This window comes from Lagenorhynchus albirostris, chromosome 15 (genome assembly GCF_949774975.1).
Source record: "Lagenorhynchus albirostris chromosome 15, mLagAlb1.1, whole genome shotgun sequence".
NCBI classification, from domain to species: domain Eukaryota; kingdom Metazoa; phylum Chordata; class Mammalia; order Artiodactyla; family Delphinidae; genus Lagenorhynchus; species Lagenorhynchus albirostris.
In genome coordinates, this window is record NC_083109.1 from 24,026,299 (window position 1) to 24,044,376 (window position 18,078).

General features: G+C 45.1%; 1 protein-coding gene across 4 annotated transcripts in view; it reads left to right on the forward strand.

The window, feature by feature from the left end:
• EDEM2 (ER degradation enhancing alpha-mannosidase like protein 2) overlaps positions 1-18,007 on the forward strand; it is a 32,568-nt gene extending 14,561 nt beyond the window's left edge. For 3 of the 4 annotated variants that reach the window (XM_060123438.1, XM_060123441.1, XM_060123440.1), the window contains 7 exons: positions 143-268; positions 2,235-2,446; positions 4,602-4,743; positions 6,384-6,508; positions 12,286-12,430; positions 15,225-15,346; positions 17,430-18,007. In XM_060123438.1, the coding sequence (XP_059979421.1) occupies positions 143-268; positions 2,235-2,446; positions 4,602-4,743; positions 6,384-6,508; positions 12,286-12,430; positions 15,225-15,346; positions 17,430-17,930 (1,373 nt within the window). In that variant the 3' untranslated portion in view covers positions 17,931-18,007. The remainder of the gene's footprint in view (positions 1-142; positions 269-2,234; positions 2,447-4,601; positions 4,744-6,383; positions 6,509-12,285; positions 12,431-15,224; positions 15,347-17,429) is intronic. The other variant, XM_060123439.1, reaches the window with a different exon arrangement.
• Positions 18,008-18,078: the final 71 nt, after the last annotated feature.

Sequence of the window (18,078 nt, forward strand, 5' to 3'; positions counted from 1 at the left end):
TGTGTGGGGTTAAGGACTCTTCTTTTGCTACATGGCTCCAGCCCCTTCCCAGTGAGCCACTGAACAGAGCATTAAGTTTAATTTGTACAAGGGAAAGACTGGTCCTTAGGATTCTGACACTTGCTTTTTGTACCATCTGTAGTAGTAGGAGGACTTCTGTCTGCTCACCTGCTATCAAAGAGGGCTGGGGTAGAAGTGGAGGCTGGATGGCCCTGCTCGGGACCTCTCCTGAGGATGGCTGAGGAGGCAGCCCGAAAACTCCTCCCAGGTAAGACCCACATGGAGATGGGGCAGAGATGAAGTCTGGTAGGTCCTGCTGCTCTTGCTGGAGAAGAGAGTGGCTGTGCAGAATTATTTGCTCGTGCTGCTCACCCAAACACTTGGTATTTCTACCTCTTGGCGCCCACCATGGAAAACAGGAGAGTCCTTGGCATTTTGACGGCTAGGCTAGGATGGATGAGCTGACCTCATTAATGTCTGCGAGGAGCGCTGAAGGCCAGCCTGGTGGCTGGAAGGCTCTTGCCCTTATTTGAGTGAGTGCTTTTGCCCCCTCCCAGGCCCACACGCCACTGGAATGAAAGGGTTCCAGAGAAGAGCCTTGGTCTGAGCGTTCGGAACCTCTGGTTCTAGACTCGGCTCTGACAACCAATAGCTTGACCAAGCCGCTCTTCCTCTCCTTGGTTCAATTTCCCCGTCTATCAAATGGGAGTCATAATTCCTGCCTCCCTCTGGGGTGACGTAAAATGAGGTCAGAGAGGAGAAAGTTCTTGGAGAACCTCAAACACCACTGAGACATGAGAGGGACTTGTTTTGTAGCTGAGCCATGTCCAGGGCTGCAGGCCAAGCTGCAGTGTTTGTCCAGAGGGGCAGTAGCTGGGCTCGGCAGCATCAGTGGGACGCTGTGTTCTCTTCAGGGTGTGGTGGAGGCTCTGAGAGCTGTTCACACCCAAACACGTTACACTGTGCTTTCCACCAACCTCTTGGCCGTCTCACTTCTCCCCTTCACCCAGGACTTGCCTCTCATCCTTGGGGAAGAGCTGAGGAGAGTGAGCGAACTGGGTTCAGGTCTCACTCACGGCCTGAATGTCTCCTTACAAACGTCATGTCCTGTGTGACTCATCCCTGGAGGGAAACTGTCTGGTTGCTCCCTTCTTTTTTTGTATTGAGAAATATACATATTGAAAAGTGCAGTCACGCTGAGAAACAGGATTTTGTCACCTCCCCACCCCCTTTTTAATACTGCCTGACTTCTCTGAACTATCCCTTTGGGCCCTTCTTGCTTGTGACTTGAATCCTCCTTGCTTACCACTCATGTCTGCCAGATAGCAAGTTTCTCTTCTTACAGTAAAGTTGCTGGACCTTGTGGTTCTTGGAAGTTTTGACAACTTTGTTCACAGTTTGGTGACGCATAGGCTGCTTTGGGGTTGTTTGACCTTTCAGCCTGGAGAGGAAATCTCTGCCTCTGACTTGCTATCTTAGTTCCTTGCCTTGAATTGGAAGGCACTGGGGTGAGGTGGACAGGGCTCTGGGCCCATTGCGGGGGGAAGGGGAGTGGGCACGTGATAGTCATTCCCATCCCAGCTCCGTTTGGCTCTCTCTGTGATCTCTGAGTCACTTCTTCACAAGCCTGACCTTTCCTACCTGTGAATTGAGGGTTGGACCACATTGGCAGTTTTGTGGTTTATATCCTTTTTAAAGAGTATAACATAGCCCCTGAAACTCTTTATTTAGAGCAGGGATCTTAAACTGGCTGCTCTGGGACTGTTTACAGTCTTCAGATGTGTTTCATTTGGTCAGAATGGTGTTTTAAGAAGTAGATGAATGGCTTTTTCATTGTGCCATCAGCTCCCCCACTGCCTGTGGCTTAAGCCCTGCCTGCTTCACACTCAGTTACTTGCCTGGGCTCTGAGGCATAATATAAAATAAGTAAAAGTAGAGCTGCTCTAGCTAAAGTGAGCATGTGTGGAGTGTGATACCCCCGAGCACAGCCTGCTGCTTCCCTGCTCACCACAGGCAAGAGCCCAAGGCATGAGGAGCAGTGTTTGACAGCATCTGGGTTAGGTGGCCACTGAGGGCCCTCCAGTTGTGACATTTATCCTTCTCTGGCTCAGTCTCTAGCAGATCACCCAGGAGACAAAAGGGAAGTGCTGGCCAAGGCCTCAGGCTTTGGTCCTGTGTCCACCCATGCCCACCTCCCCGCTTCTATCTGGGTTCTTAATTTTGCGATTGTTCAGCCTTTCAGACCCCCACTGGCATGCCGTATGGAACGGTGAACCTGCTTCATGGCGTGAACCCAGGAGAGACTCCTGTCACCTGCACAGCAGGGATCGGGACCTTCATCGTGGAATTTGCCACCCTGAGCAGCCTCACCGGTGACCCTGTGTTTGAAGACGTGGCCAGAGTGGCCCTGATGCGCCTCTGGGAGAGCCGGTCAGATATTGGGCTGGTAGGTCCGCTGCCACTCTTCTGTCTAGTTCAAGTTCGCCACCTTGGCCCCTGCTTATGAGGCTCAGGGCTCTGAGCAACAAGTTGCGGTCCAGCCGAAGGAAACTAAGGGTGACCTCAGGAGCGATCCAGGGCTTAGGCTCACGACACCAAAAGTAGACCAAGCCTCCAGTTCATGCTTTGGCACAGAGGGGAGGAGAGCATGAGAGCACATCCTCTGGCAGGAAAAGGGGCCATGATAAGCTCTGGCTCCTTAAGCTTCTCTGATCTAGGGAGTGGGTCATATGCCTCATGCCCCTGACTCACTCGGTGACCTTAGATCGTCAGCCTGTCTGGCCCTCATTTTTACATATTTTTGTTTGTAAAACTGTGTTTCTTAGAACCAAAAGATTTGAGAGATGTTGAATGGCTGTTCCATGAGGAAATGATTACTGGTCAATTAAATTTGGGCAACACTATAAATAGTATCCTTTTTTTGGAGAGTCATAATGAACACGAGCAGGTTAAAGGTTATCAAATCCTATGATAAATTCATCTATTTAACTTTGCTTAACTCAACGTTTCACAAACTTATTTGACCCCAGAGTTTTTCTTTCCCCTACAAACCTACTCACCTATGGAAATTTAAGGTCGGTTTCGGCTCCTAAACTAGATGATCCAGTGAAACTAACAGTAATTGAGCCAAAGCTGTCCAGGAAATAGCACTAGATTTAGTCAGAACTGAGACTGAGCCCCAGCCTTACTATGTTGAAACTGTGTGACCCTGGCCAAGTCACTCAACCTTTCTGATCCACAGTTACTTCAGCAATAATACTGATGGATTAATACCTCCTTGCTGAGTCATTATGACTTATAAAGACTGTGTTGTCCGAAAGTGATTCAGGTGGAGGCACGTTTTATGCAAAGTCTGGTTCTAAGTCAGCTTGAAAAGTGAAACTTGTGTGAGGACTCCTTGACAGTCCCTTAAGAAGGTGCCACTCTGGAGAACTAGAGTAACCCCCTTAGTGTCCAACACAGGCAGTTTTTTCTCCAGCTCGGGAGCCATAGTGACTCCGTGACCACCCTGCCTACATCCTCTCAGCCCTTTATCATTTCCGTGCACACTGGCCTGTCTTCCAGTTGCCGTCACCCATGTCTCTTTGGCTACGGGCCTTTTCTGGTGCCTGGATCCTGCTCGGCTTGCACTTGGCTGGAAACGCCAGGTCTTAAATGCTACCCCAGAGCAGTTCTCAATCAGTGGCTGATACTGATGGGAGTTTATGGACAATCACCCTTGTTCCCCGGCCCTCGGGTGGGACCGTGCTGAGGCTCGTGCTCTACACTGACTCCCAGAGCTGCCCGGTGGGATGGTGGGCATGGTGGTAACTTGCCTGACAGCACACCCTTTAGGGCTGCCTCCCTGCCCTGCCTCACTTTTCCCCTCCTCTTCCAGAGTTTCCAGGGACTCACCGTCCAAATCAACTACTTCCTGGCTTCCTTGCTGGGGCTCTGCCCAAACTAACACAGGACAATTAGCTGTTTCTTTGAATGAGTACCAAGTGAAGTTATCAGCTTCCATCGGGGTCTAAGTTATATGGACAACATATCTCTTCATTTAAATCTTTAAAATTTATTTTTAAATGGTTCACAAGTCAAAGGATACAAAAAAGTACACAGTGACATCTGTGACCCGTCCTCCAGCTACCCAGTTCCTCTCCTTACAAGCAACTACTCTATCAGTTTCTTGGATGTCCTTCCCAAGTTGATTTATGGAAATATGGAAAGTATATCTTATGTCTTTAGACACTGGAATCGCATGCAGATTCTCAGGCTGAGAAGTCTGAGACAGGTTGTGGGAACAGCACGTTCTCATCTCCCAGCTCACACTCACTCTAGACAGGGCATGAACACTCCAAGTCATTGTTCTTTTTTCAGTTTTTGACCAGTGTGTATAATTAAGTCCTCCTAAACGTGCATGAGATGTGTCTCCACTGTACATATATGCAAGAGAGCTGGCCATGATCCAGCCTTGCCCCCCAACCCTGTACCCCGATAGCCTGCATGTCTCCCAAGAAGCACTGGGGTGCCTGCCTTGTATCTCACGGGACAGTCAGGGGTGTGGGGACATCCTTGTTTGGTCTTGGGCCCTCCTTTGACACCAAATGTCTCTCTCCTAGGTCGGCAACCACATCGATGTGCTCACTGGCAAGTGGGTGGCCCAGGACGCGGGCATTGGGGCTGGCGTGGACTCCTACTTTGAGTACCTGGTAAAAGGAGCCATCCTGCTTCAGGATAAGAAGCTCATGGCCATGTTCCTAGGTAAAAAGGGCAGGGTAAGGGGGCTTTTCCCCATGGTTTTCCCTATTGACATGTAGTTTATTTATAAACTTTCAGTTGCTCCCAAGTGCCTACAGAATCAGCTCTGCATTCAAAACCACCATGGACTTACACTGCCCACTTGAGGCCCGCTACACCTTTTCATGCCTTCCTGCAAGAGCCAACTGAACCGTGCTGGCTTCTCTATATGCAGCCCTGGATTTTTATTTCCTGGCCATTGCACATGGTGTTTCCTTTGCCTAAAATACCTTTTTTCCTGCCTTTATGTGTCCAAATTCTGTCCACCCGTTAAGGCCCAGCTTAAATGTCACTTTGCCCAGAAAATAGCTTGATTCTTCCTCAGAATTTAGGGCCTTCAGAATCTTTTTTTTTTTTTTAATATATAAAATTATTAATTTATTTTGGCCACGTTGGGTTTTCGTTGCTTCGCGCAGGCTTTCTCTAGTTGTGACGAGCCAGGGCTACTATTCGTTGCGGTGCACGGGCTTCTCATTGCAGTGGCTTCTCTTGTTGCGGAGCACGGGCTCTAGGCATGCGTGCTTCAGTAGTTGTGGCACGTGGGCTCAGTAGTTGTGGCTCGCGGGCTCTAGAGTGCAGGCTCAGTAGTTGTGGTGCATGAGCTTAGTTGCTCCGCGGCATGTGGGATCTTCCCAGACCAGAGCTCGAACCCATGTCCCCTGCATTAGCAGGCGGATTCTTAGCCACTGCGCCACCAGGGAAGCCCGGCATCATTTTTGCAGTCAGCTATCATCACAGTTATAGCTCTTCTAACTGAGTGCAGCATCCAGGCCTTATACTTCTGTACTCCCCACAGTGCTTTGCAGGAGGTAGCTGTAGATTAATGCCTGTTGAATAAAAGCAGTTTACCCTTCAGGCCCTTAGACACTAGTAGTAATGATACTGAGGAATTGTTGGGCACCTAATAATAATTATAGCTACCATTCATTTATTCAGCAAATATTTACTGAGTACCATTGATGTGTTAAGTTTTGTGCCAAGCACTGAACATGGACTATTTCATTTCATCCGTACAACACTGTTTGAGATTGTCTTATTTATTTGCATGTTTTTGGTACTTTGTTCATTCAGATAATGCTTATTGTGCATATTTATTATGTACTATCTTCATGTTGGGGATTCTGCAATCAACAAAACAAAGTCCTAGCTCTCATAGATTTACAGTCTAGGGGGAGTTATAAGTTCAAGTTCCCACTAGAACGCCAGCTCCCTGAGGGCTGGACTTTGTCTTATTTGCCACCCCCCAGGTGCCTGGCACCCGGTAGGCACTCAGTGAATATTGTTGAGTGAATAAATGACTGCACAGTCCCATGAGGTATATAACATTACTCTCCTCACTTTACAGATAATAAGACTGAGGCTTACGAGGAAAAAACTTGCCCGAAGTCACAGCTAACAAGTGGTAAAGCTGGAGCTGGAATTTGAGCCTGGAAGTTTGCCTCCAGAACCCATGCTCCTTCCTCTGTGCCTCCTTGCATCCTAGTCTGCTTTGAGGCTGGGCCACCCTAGGGTCTTGCAAATGTTTAAGTCCATCCTTCTGTTGCCAAAGCCTGCTTTTTGTGTCCCTCATCACTGATGTGTCCATCATCTTATCTCCTCTGCAGAATATAACAAAGCCATTCGGAATTACACCCGCTTCGATGACTGGTACCTGTGGGTGCAGATGTACAAGGGGACTGTGTCCATGCCAGTCTTCCAGTCTCTGGAGGCCTACTGGCCTGGTCTTCAGGTAGGAACGATCAGAGAGGGTGGTCCTTTTTCTATGGAACCGGCAAAGCAAGCTCATTCTAATGTATGAGTCAAAAAAGTGCTTGAGCACTTTTTTTTGGAGGGGTGGATTGGGGATGGGAGAGGGGCTTAGAGTGAGACAGATTTAAAGTTCTGCCAAACTGAATTTTCCAAGGGGACCTTTAAGGTGTCAGGAACTGAACTTCCAGCTTGCTGTGGAATGTTGTACCACTTAAAGTAGACAGGGCGGTAATAGCCATTGGCAATGACCATTTCTCCACTGGACATTTCTGTCACGTATCCTCATTCTTGACAGCGGGCCTAGGAAAGGGCGTGACAGCATCTGGGACTGCTCTGTCTGCCATCATTATGTGTGTCCATTACGTGGTCTGATAAAGTTGCAGCTGGAAGGGATCTTAGAGCCCATCTAATCCAGCCCCTATGTGTCCTAAAATATTTTTAATATTTTTATAAACAACTTCTTTTTAATCTTAAGAAATTAAGAAAAGGCAGTAACATGTAGATGGTGGTAAATTTTTCTTTTCTTTTTTTTTTTTTTACGGTACGCGGGCCTCTCACTGCTGTGGCCTCCCCCGTTGCGGAGCACAGGCTCCAGACGTGCAGGCTCAGCAGCCATGGCTCATGGGCCCAGCCGCTCCGCGGCATGTGGGATCCTCCCGGACCGGGGCACGAACCCGTGTCCCCTGCATCAGCAGGCGGACTCTCAGCCACTGCGCCACCAGGGAAGCCTGGTGGTAAATTTTTAAAGCACAACAAGGAATACAATGATAAGTCTCAAGCCCCCACCCTCAGATTCTCTCCCCAATCCAGCCCTTGTTGTCAGTTTTCTGTACCTCTTTCCAGAAATCCATGTACATAGGTATATGTGTATTTATAGCACCCTTTTTTCTTTACGTAAATAGGAACATTTTTATTCTTTTTCACTGAATGTATCTTGGAGATCATTCTTTATTGATGCATAAAGATCAATTTTACTTTTTTAAACAGTTGCATATATTCCATGGAATAGATATATTGTCATTTATTTAACTTGTTCCCCATTATATACTTTTAGCCAACCCTCTCATTTTATAGATGGGGAAAGAAGCTCAGAGAGAACTTGTTGATAACATTAAATATTGGTTCAACTCTTCTAAGATCTTCAAATTTAGCTGAGTGTCCCCTAAAAGAATTTTGAAAAATTATAGAGCCCCATGCATGTTTTTAATCTTATGAGTTTAAATAGTTGCATACCATTCCTTTTTCTCCTCCAACTCATATTTCCATTCTACCACTCCAACAGGATTTTATCCTAATTATTATATTTTATGCTGAAAGCATTTTATTGTTCACCGTATCATATTTCTCTGTGACAAAATTTGTTCATACATAGAAATTTAAAATGTTTTTAAATTTCCCGTGATCATAAGCTCTGAGTATTACATTTGTTTTCTTCTGGATTTAGTTATCATTAGTATGTAACTGATTAAAACAACATTTATAGCTTACAATTTTGGATGATTATAAACCTGGAAGTAATTTATTGGAAGTGCATTTCTTAATGAGATTTTTGGGGCTTTTTAAAGTTTTTAAGTAGTTCATGTATTTGTGCATGAATAATACATGTTGCTAAAACAGAGCACTGTTAAGCATCAGTTTTATTCCTGCTTTTCATTTTTTTAGATGTAAGTGCCGCGGAGCCTATGCACATAAATAAGTAGATGGAGGTGGAAGGAGTTTGATATTGTAATATCATTCAGTTCTTTGAAATCATTGAGTTAATAGATTGAACCATATAAAATTGCCAGCATCAACCATTTTTGACCTGCAAATGTGGCAGTATTTTATGGTTCACTCTTTATATGGTTAAAAAAAATCACAAATGATCTGTCATCAAAAATTATTTTTAATGATGTCTCTGCTGACAACTTGACCAGTTCCTCTTTCAATTTTTTGAAGGCAAAGAATTGAAAGCCATCTGATTTGCAGGATTTGTTACCCAGTGGTTAGAGCCATTCATTTTTCTCAACACCTACACTAATATTTTAAATTTAACCTAGTTCAGTGCTCAGGACATTTTTATATCCAAGGACAATGTTCCGCAGTAAGGCTGGAGATTGTTGGTGGGTACACCTTGCTTTTATAAGATGGTAGGACAGTTGTGGAAGAGATAGAATGGGTAGCCTGCCTTTGTGTTGTAAGCATCTTTTCAGGCAGATCCATTTTAGGAAAATTAAGGATCAGGAAATCTATTTCCTTACAACTATTTGTGACTACATTCCTCTTGGAAAACCTGCTTGTACCACCCAGCCATACAACTGATCACACCCTTTGACTTTGCATGATTCTATTTCTATGCATGTTCCTCAAGAAAATAATTGACCAGGGAAAGATGCAACCTGTACATGGATATTCCCAGCAGCAAAGTTCATGACTAAGAAAAAGTAGAAATGGTCCAAATGCCCAGTAATGGAAGAAAAAATAAATGATTGTATTTTTTTCTTTTTTTAAATTGTGGTAAAATACACATAACATAAAATTTACCGTGGTAACCATTTTGAGTGTACAGTTCAGTGGTATTTATATTCATGTTGTGCAGCTATCACCACCATCCATCCCCATAACTCTCTTCACCTTGTAAGACTGAAATTCTATACCTTTGAAACAATAACTCCCCATTCTGTCCTCTCCTAGCCCCTGACAACCATCATTATTATTTTGTTTAACATCTTTATTGGAGTATAATTGCTTTACAATGGTGTGTTAGTTTCTGCTTTATAACAAAGTGAATCAGTTATATATATACATATATCCCCATATCCCCTCCCTCTTGCGTCTGCCTCCCACCCTCCCTATCCCACCCCTCTAGGTGGTCACAAAGCACCGAGCTGATCTCCCTGTGCTATGCAGCAGCTTCCCACTAGCTATCTGTTTTACATTTGGTAGTGTACATATGTCCACGCCACTCTCTCACTTCGTCCCAGCTTACCCTTCCCCCTCCCCGTATCCTCAGGTCCATTCTCTACGTCTGCGTCTTTATTCCTGTCCTGCCCCTGGGTTCTTCAGAACCTTTTTTTTTTTTTTTTTAGATTCCACATATATGTGTTAGCATATGGTATTTGTTTTTCTCTTTCTGACTTACTTCGCTCTGTATGACAGTCTCTAGGTCCATCCACCTCATTACACATAACTCAATTTCGTTTCTTTTTATGGCTGAGTAATATTCCATTGTATATATGTGCCACATCTTCTTTATCCATTCGTCTGTGGATGGACACTTAGGTTGCTTCCATGTCCTGGCTATTGTAAATAGTGCTGCAGTGAACATTGTGGTACATGACTCATTTTGAATTATGGTTTTCTCAGGGTATGTGCCCAGCAGTGGGATTGCTGGGTCATACCACCATTATGTTTTGTGTCTTTATGATTTTGACTGCTCCAGGTATCTCATATCAGTGGAATCATACAGTATTTGTTTTCTTGTGGCTGGCTTATTTCATTTAGCATAATGTCCCCCAAGGTTCATGCTTGTAGCATGTGTCAGAATTTCCTTCTTTTTTAAGGCTGAATAATATTCCTTTGTATGTATATACCACACTTTGCCGTCTTTGTATAGGATTTGTGTGCTTTGTGTGTGGCACTTTTCCTGCTTTAAGAACGGGTCCTGGGGTTATTTCTCTATGAGGTTATAATAACACTAATAGCTAACATTTAGCTGACAGTCTGTCTGGCACATAGAGGTGATAAATATTTATGAAAGAATGATTTATGTGCTGGGCATTTTACACAGAATCATCACAACACGCCGAGGTAAACGATGTTTCATAGATGAAGAAAGGAGGCTTATAGACATTAAATTTGTTCATTTACTCAACAAATATTTGAGTGCCTGCTGTATTCCAGGCCCTGTCCTCGTGAACTTTATAGAGGGTGAGACTCAAAGAAAAACTTAGACATATTCATAAAATAATAGGTTGCAATGAAGGAAACAAATTAGAGGCTAAAAGAGAGACTATTGGATGGGGACTTACTTTAGATAAGAAGGCCTCTCAGAAGTGGTGATGCTCAAGCTGATATGTGAAAACTGGGGTGGGGGACGATGTTCCAGGCAGAGGAAACATGATGTGTGAAGGTCCCGAGGCAGGAAAGAGTTGGGTGTTTATCAGAGACAAAAGCAGCATGGCCACAGTCCAGGGAAGGGAAAGATCAGTCAATGGAAAGTCAGCAGTGGCCAGATTGCTCAGGGCCTTGAGGGCCATGGTGAGGTGTCTTGACCTTAAACTGAGCCTGTGGAAAGCCACTGAGTAAGACAGTTACTCTGGCTGCCTTGGGAAGAGTGGACTGGAGAAGACAAGTGGTAGGACCAGTGAGGAGGCCTTTGAGGTCATCCCAGTGCAAGATGCAGGTGAACAGGTGGTGGCTCTGGAGATAAAGAGAAAACTCTTGATGTTTTAGAGAGAGAGAATTGATAGGAGTTGCTGATGGAATGGATGTGGGAGTGGGGGAAGAGGGAGGAGTCAAGGATGGCCAGCAGGTATCTGGCCAGAGTGGAATCAGTGGAAGGTGGTGCCGTTTACTGAAAAGGGAGAGAGGTGAGAGGAGGGAGGCAGCTTTGCGGGAGAGTGAAGGGACCGATAGTTTTGTTTGGAAACTGTCAAATTTGTTCTATCCTTGAGACATCCAGTGGAGATGTCAAGAAGGTCAGCTGTTTCCCTGTGAGCTTACACTAATATGAATAGCTACATAGAAGCACCTAGTAAAATTACAAGTGCATATAGTCTCAGATTCAGCAATCCCAACTCTGGAAATGTGTCTTACAGACACGCTTCACATATGTTTGAGGTGACATATGTATGTGGTTATTTATTGCAGCATTGATTATTGTAGCAAATAGCAAAAGATTGGAACCAAGCCAACTAGCTATCAATAGGGAACTAATTAAATTGTGGTCCAAGCAATGGAATACTATGCAACTGTATAAATAGGAGGAGGGAGTGCTTTATGTACTTACATGGAAAAATTGAGATGTATTGTTAAATGAATAAAGGAAGCTACAGAAAAGTATATTTAATAAGCCATATTTAATGTGGGGGAAATAATACATACTCATACATCTTTGCTTATGTTTACAAACTAATGCAAAATGGTTATTTGCTGGGGGGTAGGGTGTGAGTGAGATTAAGTACAATCAATCTTTTTCTTATTCTTAGAATTTTGAATCAGATGGCTGACTTACCTACTTAAAAGCAGTTAGTAGCCAGTATTGACTGAGCACGTACTGGTAGGCAGGGACATTGTATACAGCCTCTGTCCCTCACAACAATGTAAAATATACGTTGTATTTTGCATGTTAGAGACGAGGCTCAGAGAAGTTAAGTGTCTGGTTTGAGGCAGCACACTGAGTAAATGGCCGACTCTGGGTTTGATCACAGGTCTTTTTGGCTCCAAAGCCTTCGCTTCCTCTTTTCCCTGAGGTTGTGTGTGGGGTTTTGTTTTTGTTTTTGTTTTGTTTTTTTGCGGTACGCGGGCCTCTCACTGTTGTGGCCTCTCCCGTTGCGGAGCACAGGTTCCTGACGCGCAGGCTCAGCGGCCATGGCTCACGGGCCCAGCCGCTCTGTGGCATGTGGGATCTTCCCGGACTGGGGCACGAACCCGCGTCCCCTGCATCGGCAGGCGGACTCTCAACCACTGCGCCACCAGGGAAGCCCGTGTGTGGGGTTTTGTATGTGGGTTTCCTGCCTGGTGGCTGCTTGCCTGACAACCACTTCTCTCCTACAGACCCTCATTGGGGACATTGACAATGCCATGAGGACCTTCCTCAACTACTACACCGTCTGGAAGCAGTTTGGGGGGCTCCCGGAATTCTACAACATTCCTCAGGGATATACAGTGGAGAAGCGAGAGGGTTACCCGCTTCGACCGGGTAAGCAGCATCTCTGGCCTACTGCCAGCCCACAGGCTCTGATTCTCAGAACCCCAACCCCTCGCATATCTATGAGGCTCCATGCCTCACAAGTGCTCACAGCTACATTTTTTCCCCATCTGCTTCTTCCAGTGGCTCTGGATGGTTTTCCTTCTAGGAATTATTTATCCTCCTTATTTTCAGAGAAGGAGACGGAAGCCTAGTGGGTTGAAATGGCTTGCCCAAGGCTGTTAAGTATAGGAGCTAGGACTGGAACCCAGGTCTCCTAATTAAATCTTATGCTCTTTCAAACCCAGACAAGCAAGTGAGATGGAAAAAGCCAGGCTGACGCCTTTTGAGTTCTTGCCATTGGGATTTCAGATGTGGAGGCACACTTCGTTAAGTCAGTGGGTCAGGTCAGATAAGTTGTGCATCTATGGAACGTTAGAACTTTGGAATGGACTTTAGGAGTGAATCATCTCTTCTCGTCCACCTCCCCACTTGCAGGTCAGCAGTCAAGATGTAGAGAAGAAAGGGACAACACACTTGAGAACTCTTCTAAGTTCCTTTCCAGCTCCGATCTTATGACTCACTGAAGGAAAGTTAAACATTGTGAGGAGAGGAAGGGAAAGGGGGACAGAGGAAGGAAGCTGAGTCAGCACACAGTCATCTCCCCTCCCCCCTAAAATAGGTTACATTCCCATTGTTTTAGACTCTTCCTACCTGAATGCCTTTTAGCTGTGGGATGGGCCTTCTAATGGGTTCTGCCCATCCTGCCATCCTCGGCTCCACTTCCTTCCTCCTCTAACCCTGTAGTCCTCTAAGTGATTGCTGTAGGAGTCTTGGAGGGGGACCAGAAGCGGGAGTAAAGCAGCAACTGGAAGCAGCAAATTAGTCACTTTTGACTCCTTAGAGGCTGCTGTTTTTAGTATTTCTCATGCATTTATTCTCATGGCATTTTTTTTTTTAAAGAGAAAATACTCAGATGGTATTGGATCCCATGTTACCAATAGATAAAATGAAGACAGAGATTGGGACTAAATGTAAGACTTAGACATGTGCATTCTCAAGGTTAGAGGGAAACTGAGAGGTCTTCTAATCGAAATCCCCCTGCAATAGCCCTGTCAAGTGGTTATCTCATCTTTGTTTGATTACCACCAGTGACAGGGGGCTCACTACTTAAGGAGGCAACATGTTTTGTTTGCAGGAATGCTCAGTGGAAAGCAAGGTACCACAGCCAGGAATCCAGAAATGTCTTAGACCAGTCACCCTTCCTATCCCAAAACAATAGCAAATGGGAGATAAGGTACTATTCTATGATTAGATTGGCCAGTCCCTGACGCTCTGGTGCATGTATCCGATCAGCAGTGCTGGAGCACAGAACCTAGCCTAAAAGCTTCTGAAGGGCTTAACCTCCACCTAAGTCCAAATCTAAACCTTGGGCTGTCACCCTCTTCTAGAGAGTTGGCTAGATATACAGGAAATTAAAGCATTTACTAGCATACACAGGCCCATGTGTGAGGAAGAGAAAACAAGAAACAAGATACTTGAGTATCTTGTTTACTGAGTATACTGAGTCAGCCAGCTGTGAGAAGCATAAGGAGAGGCTTCCCATGAGGACACCATCTTTTCTGTCTTTGAACACACACAGTGTGTTCATCTACCAGTAAATGTGCCCCAATCTTTGCTTAGAATATGAGTGATTAGATTAGCCAGTGTCTAGAGGCCTGTGGGGTAAACAGAGAGAGAAGTAGGAGAAAACTGGAGAGATAGGCAGCGATCTTTTCTCCAAAAATAAGTAATGGAGTTTGCAGTAAAAAATCAAAAGGGGGAAAAGTACTGATAAAGGGCTAGGAGGAAACGGGATGTAGAACATCAGGAGGAGACGTTGGTATAGGGAGGGGAGAGGTGTTCTTTCCTTTCTGAGAAAAAAGAGGTGAAGAAGTAGGAAAGTCTGTTGAGCTGTAGCTTTTGCCTACTGGGCCCACCCTAGAAATCAAATCTTTTCCATAACAGCTCTCTAGATATCTGAAAGCAACAAACACATTTTGCTAAGTTTTCTTTTCTCTGGAATAAATATTCCCATCTGGTCCAATTCCTGTTGGCTAGTTGGCGAATATTCATCTTATGATGGGGCCCATGTGTGAACGTCAAATTCCAGTTGTGGTGTAGAACAGGGCAAGACTGTTGCCTTGTTCTGGGCACAGAGAACTGATGGCTGCATCTTTGTTAGATTGAAAGTTGATTCTTGAGTATCTTAACCTTTATCTTTTGGCCTATCCCATCTTGGAAAGGGCCTTGTAATGACAGGCTCATACTCTTTTAAGTTTTAGGATTGGGTTAGGCTGTAAGTGACAGATACAAAGTAGTAGCTAGATAAAATAGAAATTTATTTCTCTGGTCTTACATGACTCTCTTTGGTGGCAGGGACCTTAATCCCACACCTGCCTGCTGGGAATAGTTGTTAGTCTAGGCGTCCATGTGCTTGGATAAAGTTAGCTCTTCTGTTACTAAGGAAGAAGGAGGGAACAGATATTGGGAGATAGGCAGCCGCCTCTGCCACCTTCCCTATCCCAGAACCTGGCTGCCTGTCTCTCCCTTGGGATGGGATTCCATGGTCCACTAAGTCCACTAAGCTTCAGACTGCATATATTGGCTCTGAAGATTCAGTATTGAGTGAGTTGTCCCATGTTCCCCCTAGTTGGGACCCTGTGGACATGGTGTGGAGAGTAGGAATCTCTCACTGGCCCAGGCAGTCCCCAAGCCTTCTCTGCCCAGCCACTGGGTGAAGGAAGGTCTACTTTGAACTTTGCAGAACTCATTGAGAGCGCCATGTACCTCTACCGTGCCACGGGGGACCCCACCCTCTTAGAACTCGGAAGAGATGCCGTGGAATCCATCGAAAAAATCAGCAAGGTGGAATGTGGATTTGCCACAGTAAGTGTTTCCACGGGCCCAAGAATTGGGAAATGTCTCCCCCTGCTGCTAAAGAGCCTCTGGAATATTAGCACTGGAAGGAACCTTAGAGATATAAGCAATGCCTTTATTTTATAGATGGGGAGACTGAGGAGCAGAAGCTGAGAGCCTTGCTAAAGGTCACAGAGCTAGTAGAGGTGGAGCTAGGATTAGTTCCCAGGGGTCTTGACTCCATGCCCTTGGCGTTCTCCCTGCTTCATAGATCCTTTAGCTGTCAGAATAGGCTACTTGGCATGGGTGAATATTGTGAAACATTTTGCGAAAAGGCTTGTAAAATGGATTCTAGAAGGGAATTACAGAGTCCCATAGCCTTATTTGCAAACCCAGGGATCCTTAATGGAACAGCTGTACTGGTCTCACAGATATTTACTGAGCGTCTTTCACGGGCCAGGCGCTGTGCTAGGCTGAGGGTTATAGCAATGAAGAAAGACCAAGCCCCTGAGCTGACATTTTAGTAGAAAAAACAAAGAATGTGTATCTGGAAGACAGAAAGAAGGCCAGTGTGGCTGGAGGGCGTGAGCAAGGAGGAAAGTGGGAGGAGATACAGCCCCAGAAGTAGGCAGCGGCTAGATTGTGCAGGGCTTTGTATAAGTCATGGGGAAGAGTTTGGCTTTTGTTCTGCTTGGAATGATAAGCCTTGGGAGCATTTACAGCAGAGCAGTGACATGCTCTGATTTGTATTTTAGAAAGATCACTCTGGCTGCTCTGTGGGGAATGGACTGAAAGGGTTAAGGATGAGAGCCATGTCACATCCTGAGAGGACCCAGGCAGGCAAGACAGAAATAAACAGTGGTTACAGACATGTAAAAACCAAATGTGTAAGCAAATAGCCTGGAAGCCTATTTGCCAAAAAGCCTGCAGAGGTTTTTTTTAGGGTAAGGAATTAAAAACAAGCAAAAACCTTATTTTTCAAAAAGTTGTAATGTGATTATATTCTATAAATAAAACATAGATACATGTTTTTAAAGAAAAGACCTATATGTGTAGGAGAAATATACAGCAATGATATGTTTTAGTTTCTAATATGTTGTATTTTATGAAAAGCCAAAGTGGATGAGCCCGTTGGGCCCTTAGGAACTCTTGACTTATTTCCATGAAAATGAAGTCTCTTGGAGCCCTTCCAAGGCGAATGATGGGAACAGGCAACTGACTCCTTGGCCTTTGGCAAACAGGGCAAGAGAATAATAATTCTTGGTACATCAAGTCCATGTTTTAGTCACATTTTTTTGGTGTAAAATAGATGTCTACTGAGAATTAGTTTCGTTTAAGAAAATGTATTGCTAATTCTGAGAAGCTAAAATAAATATTTGTAGCAAGTAAACTTACTCATCCCCGACTGTAAACTCAGTATGAATTTCTCTTCATAAAGACTCCTAATTAGTTGTTTATAAGAGCAAAAAACTTGGTAACCTCCTTAATGTCTGTCAAGGGAGGATTAGCTAAGTAAATGATGCTACATTTTTACATCATTAAGAAGAATGATTAGATCAATGTTTAGAGTCACAAAAGGGTAAGATAAAGGGGTTAGGAGATTGTTGTATCATGTAGGGGGGCCAGGGAAGACCATTCTGATGAGGTAGCATTTGAGCAGAGACCTGAAGGAAGTGAAAGAGTGGGAGGGCATCTGAAGGAGGAGTGCTCCAGGTTGCGAGGACACCAATGAAAAGAACCGGGCTGGGCATGTGCTTGTTCACAGAACAGAAAGGCCATGTGGCTGGACCTGCGAGAACCAGGGAGAGAGCAGGAAGAGATGAGGTCAGGGAGGGAGCAGAAGCCAGATCACCAAGGACCTGTTAGGCCACGATAAGGACTTTGATTTTAGTCTGTGGGCAATGGGATGTCAACAGAGGGTTTTCCGTGAAGGAGTGACAGGTAAGATTTATGATATAAATATACTTTAGGGACAAAGTTCTGGAAAGTTAAGTGATTTGCCCAAAGGCCTGCAGTCACCTAGTGGCAGAGCGGGAATGCCTGACAGGGTCCCCTGACCCTTTCTGCTGTACTGTGATGCTGGTCTGACTTGCTTCCCTCCCCCACGTGGCAGATCAAAGATCTGCGAGACCACAAGCTTGACAACCGCATGGAGTCTTTCTTCCTGGCCGAGACCGTGAAATACCTCTACCTGCTGTTTGACCCGACCAACTTCATCCACAACAATGGCTCCACCTTCGATGCGGTGATAACCCCCTACGGGGAGTGCATCCTGGGGGCCGGGGGTTACATCTTCAACACTGAAGCACACCCCATTGACCCCGCCGCCCTGCACTGTTGCCGGAGGCTGAAGGAAGAGCAGTGGGAAGTAGAAGATCTGATGAGGGAATTCTACTCTCTCAAACGGAATAGGTCGAGATTTCAGAAAAAAACTATGAGCTCAGGGCCATGGGAACCCCCAACAGGGCCAGGGACATTGTCCTCCCCTGAAAACTATGACCGGGCAAGGGAGAAGAAGCCCACCAAGCAGAAAATCCCACTTCTCAGCTGCCCTAGTCAGCCCTTTACCTCAAAGTTGGCATTACTGGGACAGGTTTTCCTAGATTCCTCATAACCACTGGATGATACTTTGTTTTTGAAACTAAACTATAACAATAAATCTGCTTTTGATGATCATGGTTTTCTATTTTACATATTGGATCATTTCATGAGATTTCATTCAAAGAAAGGGTTCATGGCTAAAAACAATTGTGAATCTAGTT